The following is a 17,510-nucleotide window of genomic DNA, read 5'->3' on the forward strand; positions in this document are numbered from 1 at the left end:
CCTCTGACTCCAAAGCCCGGGCTCTTTCCACTGAGCCACGCTGCTTCTCTATAAGCCATGGGAGTGCTTAGTACACTGCTTGACACATAGTATGCACTTCACAAGCAGAGTGGTTCAGTGGAAAGAGCCCGAGCCTGGGGTCAGACAGAAGCCATGGGTTCTAATCCCAGGCTCTGTGTGACTTTGGGCAAGTCACTTAACTTCTCTGTGCCTCAGTTACCCCTTCTGTCAAATGGGAATTAAGACTGGGAGCTCCACGTGGGACAACCTGATTACCTTGTATCAACCCCAGTGCTTAGAACAGTGCTCTGCACATAGTAAGCACTTAACAAACACCAGCATTATTATTATTACCCTTTAAAAAAAATTCCTCTAGTGCCCACTTTTTTTTTTTCCTAAATGGTGTTTAAGCAATCACTGTGTGCCAGGCACTGAACTGAACACTGGGATAGATACAAGGTAATCACGTTGGACCCAGTCCCTGTCCCACATGGGGCTCACGGTCTTCATCCCCATTTTACAGATGAGGGAACTGAGGCCCAGAGAAGTGAAGTCATTTGCCCAAGCTCACACAGGAGACCAGTGGTGGAGCTGGGATTAGAACCCACATCCTCTGACTCCCAGACCTGGGCTCTAGGCATTAGGCCACACTGCTTCTGATTTTGGAGGTGACCAGCTCTGCAGCTGTTGTCCACTGAGGTCACCACCAGGCCGGGACTTGAGCTGGAAGAACTTTCTACCTGAGGCCTTCTGTTTGACTATCGTCATTCATTCATTCAATTCTATTTACTGAGCGCTGACTGTGTGCAGAGCACTGTACTAAATGCTTGAGAGACTACAATATTTCTCACTCTAGGCTTCGAGGCTGTCCATCCCCTCGCCCCGTCCTACCTCTCCTCCCTTCTCTCTTTCCATCGCCCACCCAGCACGCTCCGCTCCTCTGCCGCCCGCCTCCTCGCCGTCCCCCGTTCTCGCCCGTCCCGCCGTCGAGCCCCGGGCCGCGTCCTCCGGCGGTCCCGGAACGCCCTCCCTCCTCAACTCCGCCAAACTCACTCTCTTCCCCTCTTCAAATCCTTACTTAAAGCTCACCTCCTCCAAGAGGCCTTCCCACACTGAGCTTCCCCTTTTCCCTCCGCTCCCTCTACCCCCCCTTCACCTCTCTGCAGCTAAACCCTCTTCTCCCCCTTTTCCCTCTGCTCCTCCCCCTCTCCCGTCCCCTCCCCTCGGCACCGTACTCGTCCGCTCGACTGTCTATATCTTCATCCCCCGATTTATTTTGTTTAATGAGATGTACATCACCCTGATTCTATTTATTCGCCATCGGTTTTAATGAGCTGTTGTTCCCCTCGACTCTATCTATCGCCATCGTTCTTGTCCGTCCGTCTCCCCCGTATAGACCGTGAGCCCGTCGAAGGGCAGGGACCGTCTCTATCTGTTGCCGATTTGTCCATTCCAAGCGCTTAGTACAGTGCTCTGCACATAGTAAGCGCTCAATAAATACTATTGAATGAATGAATACAATAGAGCAATATAACAGACACATTCCTTGCCCACAGTGAGTTTACAGTACAAAAGGGGAGGGAGACATTAATAGAAATAAATTTGCAAGTCCACACTTCCTAATGTCACCCCCGCCCTTCTACAGATGAGGAAACTAAGTCAGCCCGAGCTTTGACCAGCCACAACCACGCTGTTGACCACATTCCAGGCACTTCCAAGGGCAAGACGGCCAGTCCCGCCCGGTCTTCCGAGAATTCCCGGTGTTGTCGTGAATTGAATTTCCATTCCATTTCCTCCCTTTCAGCGGTAGGCTCCACGCTGGCCGTCGCCAGCTACGAGAGCAGAGGGCCGGAAGAGCTCAGTTTCCAAAATGGCGACAGGATCGAGATCATCGGTTCCCTGCTAGCCTGCCTGCCCTGGTTTGTGGGAAGACACGAAGCCACCGGCCGCATTGGTTTTGTAAAGACCGGCCTTGTGAAAGGCGACGCCCGTACTTTGGGGTGAGTGGATTAATGAGCGTAACCCTCCAATAATAATAATAATTGTGGTATCTGTTAAGCACTTACAATGTACCAGGGACTGTACTAAGCACTGGGGTGGATCCAAGCAAATCAGGTTGGACACAGACCCTCTCCCATGTGGGACTCCCAGTCTCAATCCCCATTTTGTAGAAGAGGGAACTGAAGCCCTGAGAAGTGAAGTGACTTGTCCAAGGTCACACCACAGACAAGTGGAGGAGCTGGGATTAGAGCCCATGTCCTTCTGACTCTCAAGCCCTTGCTGTAGAGGAGCAGCATGGCTATAGAAGCAGCCTGGCTCAGTGGAAAGAGCCCGGGCTTGGGTGTCAGAGGTTGTGGGTTCTAATCCAGGCTCCACCATGTCAGCTGTGTGACTTTGGGCAAGTCACTTTACTTCTCGGTGCCTCAATTCCCTCACCTGTAAAATGGGGATGAAGACTGGGAGCCCCACGTGGGACAACCTGCTTACCTTGTATTTACCCCAGTGCTTAAAACAATGCTCGGCACCTAGTAAGCGCTTAACAAATGCTAACATTATCATTTTATTATTATCTACTACGCCATGCTGCTTCTCCCATCAGTGTCGTTTGAGTACTTACTGTGTGCAGAGCACTGTACTAAGCACCTGAGGATGATGATGGTATTTGTTAAATCTAGCTATGTGCCAGACACTGTTCTAATCGCTGGGGTGGATACAGGCAAATTAGGTTGACACAACCCCTGTACCACGTGGGGCTCCCAGTCTTAATCCCCATTTTAAAGACGAGGTAACTGAGACCCAAAGAAGTGAAGTGACTTGCCCAAGGTCACCAAGTTAACATAGTTGGGAGACATGTTCTCTTCTCACCAAGGGGTTTTCGCATATCTTCCCTTGCCTGGCTATGATAATAATAATAATGTTGGTATTTAAGTGCTTACTATGGGCCGGGCACTGTTCTAAGCGCTGGGGTAGACACAGGGGAATCAGGTTGTCCCACGTGAGGCTCACAGCCTTCATCCCCACTTTCCAGATGAGGTAACTGAGGCACAGAGAAGTGAAGTGACTCGCCCACAGTCACACAGCTGATAAGTGGCAGAGCCGGGATTCAAACCCATGACCTGTGACTCCCAAGCCCGGGCTCTTTCCACTGAGCCACGCTGCTTCTGCTGTCTGCTAGCTATCTGCTAGAGTTTTTTCTAAGGGTCATCTCTCTTGCCCCAAGGTGGAAGATAATGAATTCATCTGTAAAGAAGAGAATGGAGAAGTAGAACAAGCAGGCTGTAGTTTCTGTTTTAAGGAGAGGCCTGGGAAGATAAGATTTTATAGCTAAGCTTTAGAGGTGGGTGTTACAAGGAAGTCCAACCTATAATTTTGTCTCAACTGCAAGATAAGCACCTAAGAACAACCCTCTGCTCGGTCATTTGCAGGGGCTGGTGCTATTTTTGACCTTCATGACACTTAAAGAAACAAACCAAAAAAACCCAAATCGATCCGTGGAATTTATCCAGCATTTATTCTGTTCAGAGATTATAGTAAGGTCTTGGGAAAGCATAATAGAATCATCTCGCTGTGGGCAGGGAATGTCTGTTTATTGCTGTACCCTCCCAAGCGCTTAGTACAATGCTTTGCACCGAGTACGCACTCAATAAATACTACTGAATGAGTAGACGTGATTTCTCCTCCCCCGTCCTTCCCCCACCCTCGCTCTTCCCCCTTCCCCTTCCCTCAGCACTGTGCTCATTTGTATTTATCATTTATTACCCTATTAATTTTGTTAATGAGGTGTACATCTCCTTGAGTCTATTTATCTCGATGATTTTGTCTTGTTTTGTTCTGTTTTGCTTTGCTGCCTGTCTCCCCCGTTTAGACTGTGAGCCCGTCATTGGGAAGCAGTGTGGCTCGGTGGAAAGAGCCCAGGCTTGGGAGTCAGAGGTCATGGGTTCGAATCCCGGCTCTGCCACTTGTCAGCTGGGTGACTGTGGGCAAGTCGATTAACTTCTCTGTGCCTCAGTTCCCTCATCTGTAAAATGGGGATTAAGACTGTGAGCCCCACGTGGGACAACCTGATTCCCCTATGTCTACTCCAGCGCTTAGAACAGTGCTCGGCACATAGTAAGCGCTTAACAAATACCAACATTATTATTATTATTATTATTAACTTCTCTGTGCCTCAGTTCCCTCATCTGTAAAATGGGGATTAAGACTGTGAGCCTCACGTGGGACAACCCGATTACCCTGTATCTCCCCCAGCGCTTAGAACAGTGCTCTGCACATAGTGAGCGCTTAACAAATACCAACATTAGTATCATTATTCTTATGAAACACTCAGTGTGTGTGAAGCAGAGGGTTTGATTGCAGGTAAAGAGATAGGACAGAGCCCCGGTGCCAACAGAGCGGCCTGCTGCCAAGGTAGCAAAACTCAGTATCCAAAATCTGAGCCCAAATCGTGTTGGTCGCCTTTCCCAATGTCCACTATAGGGAACTAATTAATTTGTGCAGAGCTTTTCTTCAGACAGACCCCACCTCGTTTGTATCAATCAATCAATGGTATTTATTGAGCACTTACAATGTGAAGGGCCCTGTGTATTCATTCATTCATTCACTCAATAGTATTTAATAATGTTAATAATAATGTTGGTATTTGTTAAGCGCTCACTATGTGCAGAGCACTGTTCTAAGCGCTGGGGGACATACAGGGTCATCAGGTTGTCCAATGTGAGGCTCACAGTCTTCATCCCCATTTTACAGATGAGGGAACTGAGGCACAGAGAAGTTAAGTGACTTGCCCTCAGTCACACAACTGACAAGTGGCAGAGCCGGGATTCGAGCCCATGACCTCTGACTCCCAAGGCCGGGCTCTTTCCACTGAGCCACGCTGCTTCTCTGAGCACTTACTATGTGCAGAGCACTGTACTAAGAGCTTGGAATGTACAAATCGGGAACAGATAGAGACGGTCCCTGCCCTCTGACGGGCTTACGGTCTAATCGGGGGAGGCGGGCAGACAAGAACAATGGCAATAAATAGAGTCGAGGGGAAGAAGGTCTCATTAAAACAATAGCCAATAAATAGAATCAGGGAGATGTATATCTCATTAAACAAAATAAATAGGGTGATGAAGATATATACAGTCGAGTGGACGAGTACAGTGCTTGAGGGGAGGGGACGGGAGAGGGGGAGGAGCAGAGGAAAAGGGGGGAGAAGAGGGTCTAGCTGCTGAGAGGTGAAGGGGGGGGTAGAGGGAGCAGAGGGAAAAGGGGAAGCTCAGTCTGGGAAGGCCTCTTGGAGGAGGTGAGCTTTGGTGAGCTCTTGGAGGAGGTGAGCTCCTCTTGGAGGAGGAGTCTATCATGGCCTAGGGGATAGAACACGGGCCTGGAAGTCAGAAGGTCATGGGTTCTGATCCCGGCTCTGCCACTTGTCTACTATTTGACCTAGGGCCAATCAGTTCACTTCTCTGGGCCTCAGTTTCCTCATCTGTAAAATAGGAATCGAGACCGTGAGCCCCATGTGGGACAGGGACCGTGTCCAATCCGATTTGCTTGGATCCACCCCAGCAGTTAGCACAGTGCCCGGCGCCAAGTAAGTGCTTAACAAATGCCACGATTATTTATATTAAGCTCTTGAGAGAGTACAATACAACAGAATCAGCAGAAATGTTTCCTCCCTGTGATGAGCTTATAGTCTTATCAAAACCTTATATTAAACAGTTGGTCAAGATGGAAATGATCTGAAATCCAATGACTGTTTCTTTGTCATTTCAGCCTAGTTGAACTAGAAATACGTAGTTCATTTTTTGTCTACATCTGCGTGCGTCCCACTCGAGACTGTAAGTTCGTAATGGGCAAGGAGCGTGTCTGCAAATTCTGGAATGCCATCAAAAATCTCCAGAGGTTGCCTATCCACTCTAATAAGAATTATAATCACATTTGTTAAATTCTTACTATGTGCCAGGCAGGGGAGTAGATGTAAGATAATCAGGTTGGACACAGTCTCTGTCCCACATGGGGCTCCCAGACGTAATCCCCATTATACAGATGAGGGAATTGAGGCACAGAGAAATGACGTGACTTGCCCAAACTCACCCGGGAGATAAGTGGTGGATCTGGATTAGAACCCATGACCTTCTGACTCCCAGACCCTTGCTCTATCCACTAGGTCACGCTGCTTCTCCAGGAACAGTGCTTGGCACATAGTAAGTGCCATAGCGGGAAGCAGCGTGGCTCAGTGGAAAAGAGCCTGGGCTTCGGAATCAGAGGTCATGAGTTCGATTCCCGGCTCTGCCACTTGTCAGCTGTGTGACTGTGGGCGAGTCACTTCACTTCTCTGGGCCTCAGTTCCCTCATCTGTAAAATGGGGATGAAGACTGTGAGCCTCACGTGGGACAACCTGATTCCCCTGTATCTCCCCCAGCGCTTAGAACAGTGCTCGGCACATAGTAAGCGCTTAACAAATACCAACATTATTAAGTGCTTAACTAGAGAAGCAGCGTGGCTCAGTGGGAAGAGCCCAGGCTTGGGAGTCAGAGGTCATGGGCTCGATCCCGGCTCTGCCTCTTGTCAGCTGTGTGACTGTGGGCAAGTCACTTCACTTCTCTGTGTCTCAGTGACCTCACCTGTAAAATGGGGATGAAGACTGTGAGCCTCACGTGGGACAATCTGATTACCCTGTAAATCTTAGAACAGTGCTCTGCACATAGTAAGTGCTTAGCAAATACCAGCATTATTATTATGATGATTAACAAATACCATAATAATTATTCTTATTATTATTTATGTGGGCTAGGACCCATATCCAACCTGGCTATCTTGCACATACCCCAGTGCTTAGTAACTGTTAGCACTAAGTGCTTAACAAATATTATTATTATCATTATCACCTTTCAGAGATGGCCCAGTTAGGTCCTGCTCATCTCAGTGATGAATAAATAATGATAATTAACAATAATTGCTAAATGAAGGGTTTGGCAGTGCCTTAGAGTATACAGGGTATAGACAAAGCTTCATTATCCTACTTGTCGAGTGCTCCTGAGTTTCTACCAGGTACTGAGGATCTGGGTATATTACACCCAAAACCTGCCTTCCAGGAATTTGCAATCTCCTGCGAGATGCAAGATGAATCAACTTGGGATCAAAGTATATAATGATGATCACGATGGAATATATTAAGGGTTTACTATTTGCCCAGGACTGGGACAAATGCAAGACACTGGAAATCAGATCAGACACAGAGTTCGCTGTCCAGGAGGAAATAAGAATAATAATTATGGTATTTAAGTGCTTACTATGTGCCAAGCACTGTTCTAAGCACAAGGTAATCAGGTTGGTCACAGTCAGGTTTTGCATGGGCTCACAATCTTAATCCCCATTTTACAGATGAGGTAATTGAGGCTCAGGCAAGAAAGGTAAGGAAAATAGCTATTTTATCTTCATCCTATAGTTGAAGAAACTGAGGCACAGAGAAGTGCCTCTCCTCCTCTAGACTGTAAGCTCACTGTGGGCAGGGAACGTGTCTGTTATATTTTGTTGTACTGTCCCTAACTCTTAGTACACTTCCCTGCACATAGTAAGCACTCAATAAATACGATTGATGGAGTGAAGTGACTTGTCCAAGGTCACCCAGCAGGTAAGTGGTGAAGCCAGGATTAGAACCCAGGTCCCCCAACTTCCAGGCCTGAGCTCCTGCGACTAGGCCACGCTGTAATCCTGTGGGAAGCAGATGATCTGGAAATTGAGTTTGAGGAATCGGCGACAGAAAGGAAGAGGGAGATGTCAGGACAAATTTCAACCAAAAGAATACCATTTGGCTGCTCTTAGAAAGACGTGAAGATCTCCTAAGGCTTCCTGTATCTCCCTCTTCAGAGGCGTAAAAACGAGACGTTGGTTTGGAAGCTCACTTCCAATTTCCCAGTTCCTCAGGTGACTCGGAAGCAAAAAGCCCCAAAAGGAAACAGTTGTTTGTGTAAGATTCTGAAATAAAGACTTCGTCTAGCCTCCTCCCCCCATTTATGATACGACCGCCAGTCACTACCTGAAGATGACTGTTTTCATTGCAGATTGGAAACTATTTATTTCCTGGATGAGAAAGAGGAGTCCTTTTTCACTCCCACACAGTGTTTTTCTGAAGATGAGGTGATGCGGTTATTGAAGAGGACGTCGACGATGGATGTCTGTACCGTGTATTGTGTGGGTAGGTAAAATGCTGCGGGTTTCGCATTCCGAAGACGGAGTTCTTTGTCGATATCCTCAGGTCCTCGCTGTCTGGCTACTAGCTGCCATTTTCTCCTGGCTCCTGCGTGGATCCGTCTTTTCCTCTCCACCTCGGATGGAGGGTTTTGTCATCTGCTTCAAGTTCCTCACCGGCCTCCCTGCCTCAGACGTGTGTCCTCCTCAGCCCAGCCCACATTCTGCTGCCCAGATCTTCTCTCTACATCGTTTGGGATACTTGTCTCTCCTTCATCAATATCAAACGCTTATTGTATGCAGGGCGCTGTACTAAGCTCTTGGAAAGTACAATTTGGCAAGATAGAGACAACCCCTGCCCAGCGACGGGCTCACAGTCTAGAAGGGGGAGACAGGCAACAAAACAAGTAGGCATCAATAGCCTCAAAATAGATAAATAGAATTATAGATGTAGTCACATCATTAATAAAGTAGAATGATAGATATGTACAAATATACCCAAAGGCTGTAGGTTGAGGGAGGGAGTGGAGGGGTGATAGGGAGGGGGAGCAGAGGAAAAGGGGGGCTCCGTCTGGGAAGGCCTCCTGGAGGATGGGGGGCTCTCGGTAGGACTTTGAAGAGGGGAAGAGAGTGAGTTTGGCGGAGGTGAGGAGGGAGGTCGTTCCGGGACAGCGGGAGGATGTGGCCCGGGAGTCGACGGCGGGATAGGCGAGAACGGGGGACGACGAGGAGGTGGGCGACGGAGGAGCGGAGCGTGCTGGCTGGGCTGGAGAAGGAGAGGAAGGAGGTGAGGTAGGAGGGGGCGAGGGGATGGACGGCTTTGAAGCCAACAGTGAGGAGTCTTTGCTTCATACGGAGGTGGATGGGCCACTGCTGGAGTTTTTTGAGGAAGAAGGTGACTTGCCCCAGGCATTTCTCGTACTGATTGAGCCCTTACTGTGTGTGAAGCACTGTACGAAGCCCTTGGAGTAGGACAAGAAGCAGCATGGCATAGTAGGTAGAGCACGGGCCTGGGAGTCGGAAGATCATGGGTTCTAATCTTGGCTCTGCCACTTGTGTGCTATGTGACTCTGGGAGAGTCACTTCGTTCTCTGGGCCTCAGTTCCCTCATCTGTCAAATGGGAATTGAGACTGAGCCCCATGTGGGACAGAGACTTGTCCGACCTGATTTATTTGTATCCAACCCAGCGCTTAGTAAAGTGCCTGGCACATAGTAAGTGCTTAACAAATGCCACTATTAATATTATTATTACCATATAACAATAAACACACCTTCCTTGCCCACAACAAACTTATACCGTGCCTCAGCGTCACCCGTCTTGCCACTGACCCCTGGCCCCCGTCCTGCCTCTGGCCCGGAACGCCCTCCCTCCTCAATCCCACAGACAATGACTCTCCCCACCCCATTTCAATGCCTTATTGAAGGCCCATCTCCTCCAAGAGGCCTTCCCCGACTCAGCCCCAGTTTTCCTCATCGCCCACTCTCTTCTGCGTCGCCCTGACTCACTCCCTTTGCTCTTCCCTCCCCTCCCAGCCCCACAGCACTTTAGTACAGATCTGTCATTTTATTTATTTGTACTGATGCCTCTCTCCCCCACTTTAGACTGTAAACTTGTTTAGGGCAGGGAATGCCATTCAGTAGTATTTATTGAGCACTTACTATGTGCAGACCACTGTACTAAGTGCTTGGGATGTACAGTTCGGCAACAGATAGAGACAATCCCTGCCCAATGACGGGCTCACAGTCTAATCGGGGGAGACAGATGGACAAAGACAAGACAATATAATCACGATAAATAGAATCAGGGGGATGGACACCTCATTAACAAAATAGGGTATTAAAAATATATACAAATGAGCACAGTGCTGAGGGGAAGGGAGGGGGGAGGAGCAGATGGAAAGGGGGCTTAGCTGAGGGGAGGTGAAGGGGGGGAAGGTGGAGGGAGCAGAGGGTGGAGGGGGAGCAGAGAGGGAGCAGAGTTGGTTGGTGTATTGTACTTTCCCAAGTGCTTAGTACAGTGCTCTCCACAGGGTAAGTGCTCAATAAATGATTGAATGAATGGAAGGGGAGACAGACATTAATGTGAATAAATACAGAAATAAAAATATCTACATAGGTGCTCTCATAAACCATCAGCGAGCATCCGTTACTTTCTGCATCAAGAGGCAAAAGCAAAAATTAAGCACTGGTTTTGAGGCTCTCTGCCCATCTCCACGATCCCGGCTCTGCCGCGTGACCTTTGGCAAGTCACTTCTTCTTTGGCCTCGGTTCCCTCCTCTGTAAAATGGGGATTGAGACTGGGAGCTCCATGTGGGACAGGTACTGCGTCCAGCCCAATTTGCTTGGATTAGTACAGTGCCCGGCACATGGTAAGCATTTTACAAATACCACTATCATCATTAGACTCCATTTCCACAACTCCGGTCTCCTCTTCCTGTCCTGTACCGATTACGACCATGAGCGCTTGAAGAAGAAAACTCATCAGCCACGTAACATGGTGCCGTCTCGTTTTTGTCTTTGCCGTTCAGACAGATTGGAAGAAATGGAATGCCAGAGGCTGGAAGAGTCAGGTAAGGCGATGCTTGATTTTTCCGGCGGACCCCGTAGAGAGAACCCTCTGTGGAGTTTTGGGAGAAGACTGGGGCTGTGAGATGAGGCTTTTGAGATGAGAAGCCTCGTGCCGGTAAGAAGGCGTGAAGAAGAGAAATACTTGCTCCTCGTCTGTGAAAGTACACCTTTTTGTAACTAGGATGCCGAAAGCTAGGGGAGATGCATTGTAATAGGATTACAGTGAGAAGTAGCGTGGACCGGTGGATAATAATAATAATGATGATATTTGTTCAGTGCTTACTATGTGCCAGGCACTGTACTAACCCCGGGTGGATACAAGCAAATCAAGTTGGACACAGTCCCTGTCCCACCTGGGTCTCACAGTCTCAATCTCCATTTTACAGATGCAGTTACCGAGGCCCAGAGAAGTGAAGCGACTGCCCAAGGTCACACAGCAGGCAAGTGGCACGGCCGGGATTAGAACCCAGGTCCTTCTGACTTCCAAGCCGAGGCTGTTGCCACTAGGCCATGCTGCTTCTCATATGCTTCTCTTGCTTGCTGCGTGACTTTGGGCAGGTCACTTCACTTCTCAGGACCTCGATTTCATCTGTGGTAAAATGGGGATTCAATCTCTGTTCACCCTCATGCCCCATCTGGGACATGGACTGTGTCTGACATGGTTGAATTCTATCTGCCCCAGTGCGTAGAACCAGTGCTTAATAAATATCATTACTATTATTATTATCATCATCAACAGGACATGCTCTTGAATATTTTTTCAGTAGTAGGGATGGCTTACACGGTCACCTTCCTCATTCTCTCATCAATCCCTTGGGCCCAATTCTGTAAAGTGGTGTCCAGGACCTCAAATGATAAGCATTTCTGATTTTGCAGTTCTTCATTTAGTGGCTTCGATATCTCAATCAGGCCATGGGGTGAGTTAGCTCATCTTCACTCTCCGCAGACTTCTGAGAAGCAGCGTGGCTCAGTGGAAAGAGCCCGGGCTTGGGAGTCAGAAGTCATGGGTTCGAATCCCGGATCTGCCGCTTGTCAGTTGTGTGACTGTGGGCAAGTCACTAAACTTCTCTGTGCCTCAGTTCCCTCATCTGTAAAAGGGGGATGAAGACTGTGAGCCCCACGTGGGACAACCTGATTACCCTGTATCTCCCCCAGCGCTTAGAACAGTGCTCTGCACATAGTAAGCGCTTAACAAATACCAACATTATTACATTATTATTACTCTCTTTTCTCCCCATGGACTAGTGAGCTGTGATTTGTCTCTGGATTCTGTCGGTGGTCAAGTCCCTTTGAACTCAACTGACATGGGGAAAAATCTCAAACTGCCCTAGAAAATTCAGCCTGCAATGCAAAATTTCAATTTTCTTTAAAGCTCCTGGATTCGCCTCCCCTCCTAAGGAAACTTTTCCCTATCCTTTTCTCCGTAGACCCCCAAAAGAAAGGGAGAGAGAAGTAATCAATCAAATATGAGCACTTACTGGGTGCAGAACACTGTACTAAGCACCTGGGAGAGTACAATACAACAATAAACAGACACATTCCCTGCCCATAACGAGTTGAGAAGCAGCATGGCGTAGTGGCTAGAGTCCGGGCCTGGGAATCGGAACATTATGAGTTCTAATCCCGGCTCCGCCACTTGTCTGCTGTGTGACCTTGATCAAGTCACTTCACTTCTCTGTGCCTCAGTTACTTCATCTGTCAAATGAGGATTGAGACTGTGAGCCCCACGTGGGACAACCTGATTCCCCTGTGACTACCCCTGCGCTTAGAACAGTGCTCGGCACATAGTAAGGGCTTAACAAATACCAACATTGTTGTTATTATTATTATTATTAAAGGCAAAGTGTTCTGTTTAATGGTAAAGAGTCTGTGTGAAGAAGCAGCACTTAGTACAGTGTCTGGCACATAGGAAGTGGTTAAAAATACCATAATTACTATAATTTGAGGACAAAATATAGTTGACTTTTTGTGAGACTCCATTAGATAGGTAATCTTATTGCATCCTTAAGTAATTAAGTTGGTAATTAATAGAATGTATTGATCATCACCTGTGTGCAGAGCCCTGTACAAAATGCTGGGGAGAGTACAGTAGAGGAGTAGCAGTAGAGAAGCAGTGTGGCTTAGTGGAAAGAGCCCGGGCTTGGGAGTCAGAGGTCATGGGTTCTAATCCCGGCTCTGCCGCTTGTCAGCTGTGTGGTTTTGGGCAAGTCACTTCACTTCTCTATGCCTCAGTTACCTCATCTATAAAATGGAGATGAAGACTGTGAGCCCCACCTGGGTCAACCTGATCACCTTGTATCTACCCCAGCGCTTAAAACAGTGCTTGGCACATAGTAAACGCTTAACAAATACCATCATTATTATTATTAATTTAAGAGGAAATCAAAAAGCCAGTGGATACTCTAAATGCCACTTGCCTTGGTAGCAATATTTGGACTGAACACAGGGAGAAAGGAAGACAAAATGGCAAATATACCAGTCCAACCCAGCAGAACAATATTGCCTGAAGTAGTGGATGAAGAACCCTACTAATGATTGCGACATTTGACCGATGATGATGATGATGATGATGATGATGATTGTGCTTTAAGTGTCTGCTAGATACCAAGCCCCGGGGTAGAAAAGCTAATCACATCAGACCCCATCTGTGTTCCATTTGGAACACTGGATGCAAGGCACTGATGATAATAATTGTGGTATTTGTTAAGCTCCTGCTATGTTTTTATATGCCATATATTTGAGAAGCAGCGTGGCTCAGTGGAAAGAGCCCAGGCTTGGGGGTCAGAGGTCATGGGTTCGAATCCCGGCTCGGCCACTTGTCAGCTGTGTGACTTTGGGCAAGTCACTTCACTTCTCTGGGCCTCAGTTCCCTCATCTGTAAAATGGGGATTAAGACTGTGAGCCCCACGTGGGACGACCTGATTTCCTTGTGTCTACCCCAGCGCTTAGAACGGTGCTCTGCACATAGTATGCGCTTAACAAATACCAAGATTATTATTATGTGTCCAGCACTGTATTAAGATCTAGCAAGATTACAACTAAATCAGGTTGGACACAATCCCTGTCCCACATGGGGCTCCCATTCTTAACCCTCATTTTACAGATGAGGTAACTGAGGCCTAGTGAAGTGACTTGCCCATAGTCCCAAAGCAGATGTGTGGGGGAGCGGGGATTAGAACCCAGGTCCTTCTGCCTCCTAGGCCTGTGCTTTAGCCACTCTGCTTAGACTGTGAGCCCCGTGTGGGACATGAACCGTGTCCACCTCGATTAGCTTGTATCTCTCTCGACTGTCAGTACTGTGCCTGGCACATTGTAAGCGCTCAACAAGCAGCGTGGCTCAGTGGAAAGAGCCCGGGCTTGGGAGTCAGAGGTCACGGGTTCGAATCCCAGCTCTGCCATTTGTCAGCTGTATGACTGTGGGCTAGTCACTTCACTTCTCTGTGCCTCAATTAACTCATCTGTAAAATGGGGATTAAGACTGTGAGCCTCCCGTGGGACAACCTGATTACCCTGTGTCTACCCTAGCTCTTAGAACAGTGCTCTGCACCTAGTAAGCACTTAACAAATACCAACATTATTATAAATAAAGGAAGAGAGGAAAAATCATTGAATTCCGTCCTCGCGGGCCTTCGTCACCTGTGTGCCTCTTGTGAATTTCAGAAGGTGCCGCCGTATCCAGAAGTCCCGAGTTGAGCGACGTGAAGCGCTTGGTGGAGGAAGCCCTGGACTGTTGTCGAAGAGCCGCCCCCGGCCCCACAGAGGAGGCCGGCGCGGACCCCCCGCCGGACGGAGACGAGGCCCCGGCGGCCACCCAAGACCCCCGTTTCTGCGTGAGGTCCGGGGAGGGCGGAGACGACACGGAGGGGCTTCATCCGCTGCTCCTGTTCCTCAATCGCGAGGACTTCCAGCCCGGCTTCCGTCCCCTGTACGACTTCTCCTCCCCGTTCCCGGCCTCCGTGCTCCACGGCTACGCCGACGAGGAGGAGGCGGTCGCTTTCCTCACGGAGGCCAGGGGGACGGCCAAGAGAGCCAACCTGCCCATGGCCCTGAGCCGCCTCTGCTTCCTCCTGGGGAGAGCGTGCCTCAAAAAACTCAAGCTTTCCCAAGCCCGCGTCTATCTGGAGGAGGCCTTGGGAGCCCTGAGGGGGAACTTCGGCGACCGATTCCTCGTGGCGGCGGTCTACGCCAACCTAGCCGCCATCTACCTCAGACAGAAGAACCGGGAGAAATGGGAGCCCGCGTGGGGGAAGGCGGCGGCCCTGCTGATGGGAATCCCGGGGGCCGCCTCCGGGGCCGCGGAAACGGCTTCGGACGTCCTGAGGCGGGCCCTGAAGGGAGCCGTCCGCGGACGCAGCCGGGCGGCGGAGGCCAGGGCCTGCTTTCTGCTGGCCAGGCACCACGTGGCCCTGAGGCAGCCGGAAGGCGCCCTGCCCTTCCTGGAGAGGCTGCAGGTCCTGAACGAGGCCTTGGGCCTGGGCGGAGGCCCGCTGGCCACCCGCTGCTACTTCCACCTGGGTGAGCTGTACGCGCTGAGGTGCCTGCCCCGCCTCACGCTCAGCTGCGTCGAGGTGGCTTCCTCGAGCGAGGCCCGCACCTTGGCCGACACGCTGAGGAGCGTCGGCCTGGTCCTCGAGCACACCCCGCGGGACTGCGGGCCGGGGGGTGACGGACGGGCCGCGCCCTCGCAGGCCGCGCGCTACCTCCGGAGAGCGCTCCGCGTGGCCTCGCGCGAAGGCCGCCGGCTCCGCGCCTCCATCCACCTCAGCCTGGCGGGCCTCCACGCCGCCCACGGGAGATACGGGCCGGCCGCGGCCTACGCGGCCGAGGCGGCCCGGCCGGACCCGGCCGCGCCCGCCGGGGCCGTCGTGGACCGTCTGGTCTCCCTGGCCTGGCTGTACCTCCTGCGCCGGGAGCCCGCCGCCGCCTCGGACGTGCTGGCCTCCGTCCTGGACTTCCCGGGCAGCGGCCGGAGGCAGGTCGGCGTCGCCAGCAACATGAGGGCCCTGGCGCTGAAGAGGATGAACCGGACCCGGCAGGCGGCCCGTGGCTACGCCCGAGCCCTGCGGGTGGCCCGGGAGCTGGGCCTGGCGAGGAACGAGGCGGTGGCCCTGGCCAACCTGGGGAGCCTCTGCCTCCAGGTGGACGCCCGCCGGCTGGCCGAGAGCTACTACGTGGCTGCGGTGAAGGTGTTCTCCGGCCTGCCGGGCCGTGGCCGGGATTTCTCTCAGGTCCTCCTCCGCCTGGGGCACTATTATACCAGCGGGGCTCACCGGGACAAAGGAAAGTGTTACTACGAATGGGCATTTCTGGTGGCGCTGGAGTCGGAGGACTTTGAAGGTAAGCCCCCCCCCCCCCGTCCCCTTGCTGGGAGGAATAAACGATAGTCGTTCAGGCACTCGTATTTACTGAGCCCTTACTATGTGCAAAGCACCGTGATAACCACCGAAGCGGCCTGGCCGAGTGGGGAGGGTACGGGCCTGGGAGTCAGAAGATCATGGATTCTCATCGCGGCTCCGCCGCTCGTCCGCTGTGTGACTTTGGGCAAGTCACTTCACTTCTCTGGGCCTCTGTTCCCTCGTCTGTAAAATGGAGATTGGGATCGTGAGCCCCACACGGGACATGGACTGTGTCCAGTCTGATTTGCTGGTATCCACGCCAGCGCTTAGTACAGTGTCTGGCAACGTAGCAAGGATTTACCAAATATCATAGTTATTATAATCATTATTAACGGTATTCATGCAGTCGTACTTATTGAGCGTTTACTGTGTGCAGAACACGGTATTAAGTGCTTGGGAGAGGACAATAGAACAATAAACGGGCACATTCCCTGCCCACAGTGAGCTTACAGTCTAGAGGGGGAGACTATCAGTCAACCAATTCACGATATTTTTGAATATCGTAGTATATCGTAGTAGAATCGTAGCGTATCGTAGTAGAATATCGTAGTGTTTGTAGTATAGTAGAGCACTAATAATAATAATAATAATAATAATGTTGGTATTTGTTAAGCGCTTACTATGTGCAGAGCACTGTTCTAAGCGCTGGGGTAGACATAGGGGAATCAGGTTGTCCCACATGGGCTCACAGTCTTAATCCCCATTTTACAGATGAGGGAACTGAGGCCCAGAGAAGTGAAGTGACTCGCCCACAGTCACACAGCTGACAAGTGGCAGAGCTGGGATTCGAACTCATGACCTCCGACTCCAAAACCCGTGCTCTTTCCACTGAGCCACGCTGCTTCTCTAAGCTATACTATACTATACTATACTAGGGGAAGCAGCGTGGCTCAGTGGAAAGAGCCTGGGCTTCGGAGTCAGAGGTCACAGGTTTTACTCCCGGCTCTGCCACTTCATTCATTCAGTAGTATGTATTGAGTGCTTACTATGTGCAGAGCACTGTACTAAGCGCTCGGGATGTACAATTCGGTAACAGAGACAGTCCCTGCCCACTGACGGGCTCACAGTCTAATCGGGGGAGGCGGACAGACAAGAACAATAGCAATAAATAGAATCAAGGAGACTCTGTTTACTGAGCGCTTACTGTGTGCGTAGCACTGTACTAAGCACCTCGAAGACCCGCAAAGAGATGAGAGTTTCGAGGGGGAGGCAGAGAGGAATAGAAAATGGAGCAATTATTGAATCGTCGGCTCATTCCGTCGTATTTACTGAGCGCTTGCTGTGTGCGGAGCACTGTACTGAGTGCCTGGGACAGTGAAGTGGAAGAGTAGAAGACACAGTCCCCGCCTACACCAAGCTGACGGTTTAGA

General features: G+C 50.3%; 1 protein-coding gene across 1 annotated transcript in view; it reads left to right on the forward strand.

The window, feature by feature from the left end:
• SH3TC1 (SH3 domain and tetratricopeptide repeats 1) overlaps nt 1-17,510 on the forward strand; it is an 83,013-nt gene that overhangs the window by 41,139 nt on the left and 24,364 nt on the right. The window contains exons 9-12 of the mRNA XM_029063715.2: nt 1,805-2,000; nt 8,049-8,182; nt 10,705-10,746; nt 14,405-16,081. Of these exons, the coding sequence (XP_028919548.1) occupies nt 1,805-2,000; nt 8,049-8,182; nt 10,705-10,746; nt 14,405-16,081 (2,049 nt within the window). The remainder of the gene's footprint in view (nt 1-1,804; nt 2,001-8,048; nt 8,183-10,704; nt 10,747-14,404; nt 16,082-17,510) is intronic.

Source organism: Ornithorhynchus anatinus, chromosome 4, assembly GCF_004115215.2.
Source record: "Ornithorhynchus anatinus isolate Pmale09 chromosome 4, mOrnAna1.pri.v4, whole genome shotgun sequence".
In the NCBI taxonomy this organism is placed as follows: Eukaryota; Metazoa; Chordata; class Mammalia; order Monotremata; family Ornithorhynchidae; genus Ornithorhynchus; species Ornithorhynchus anatinus.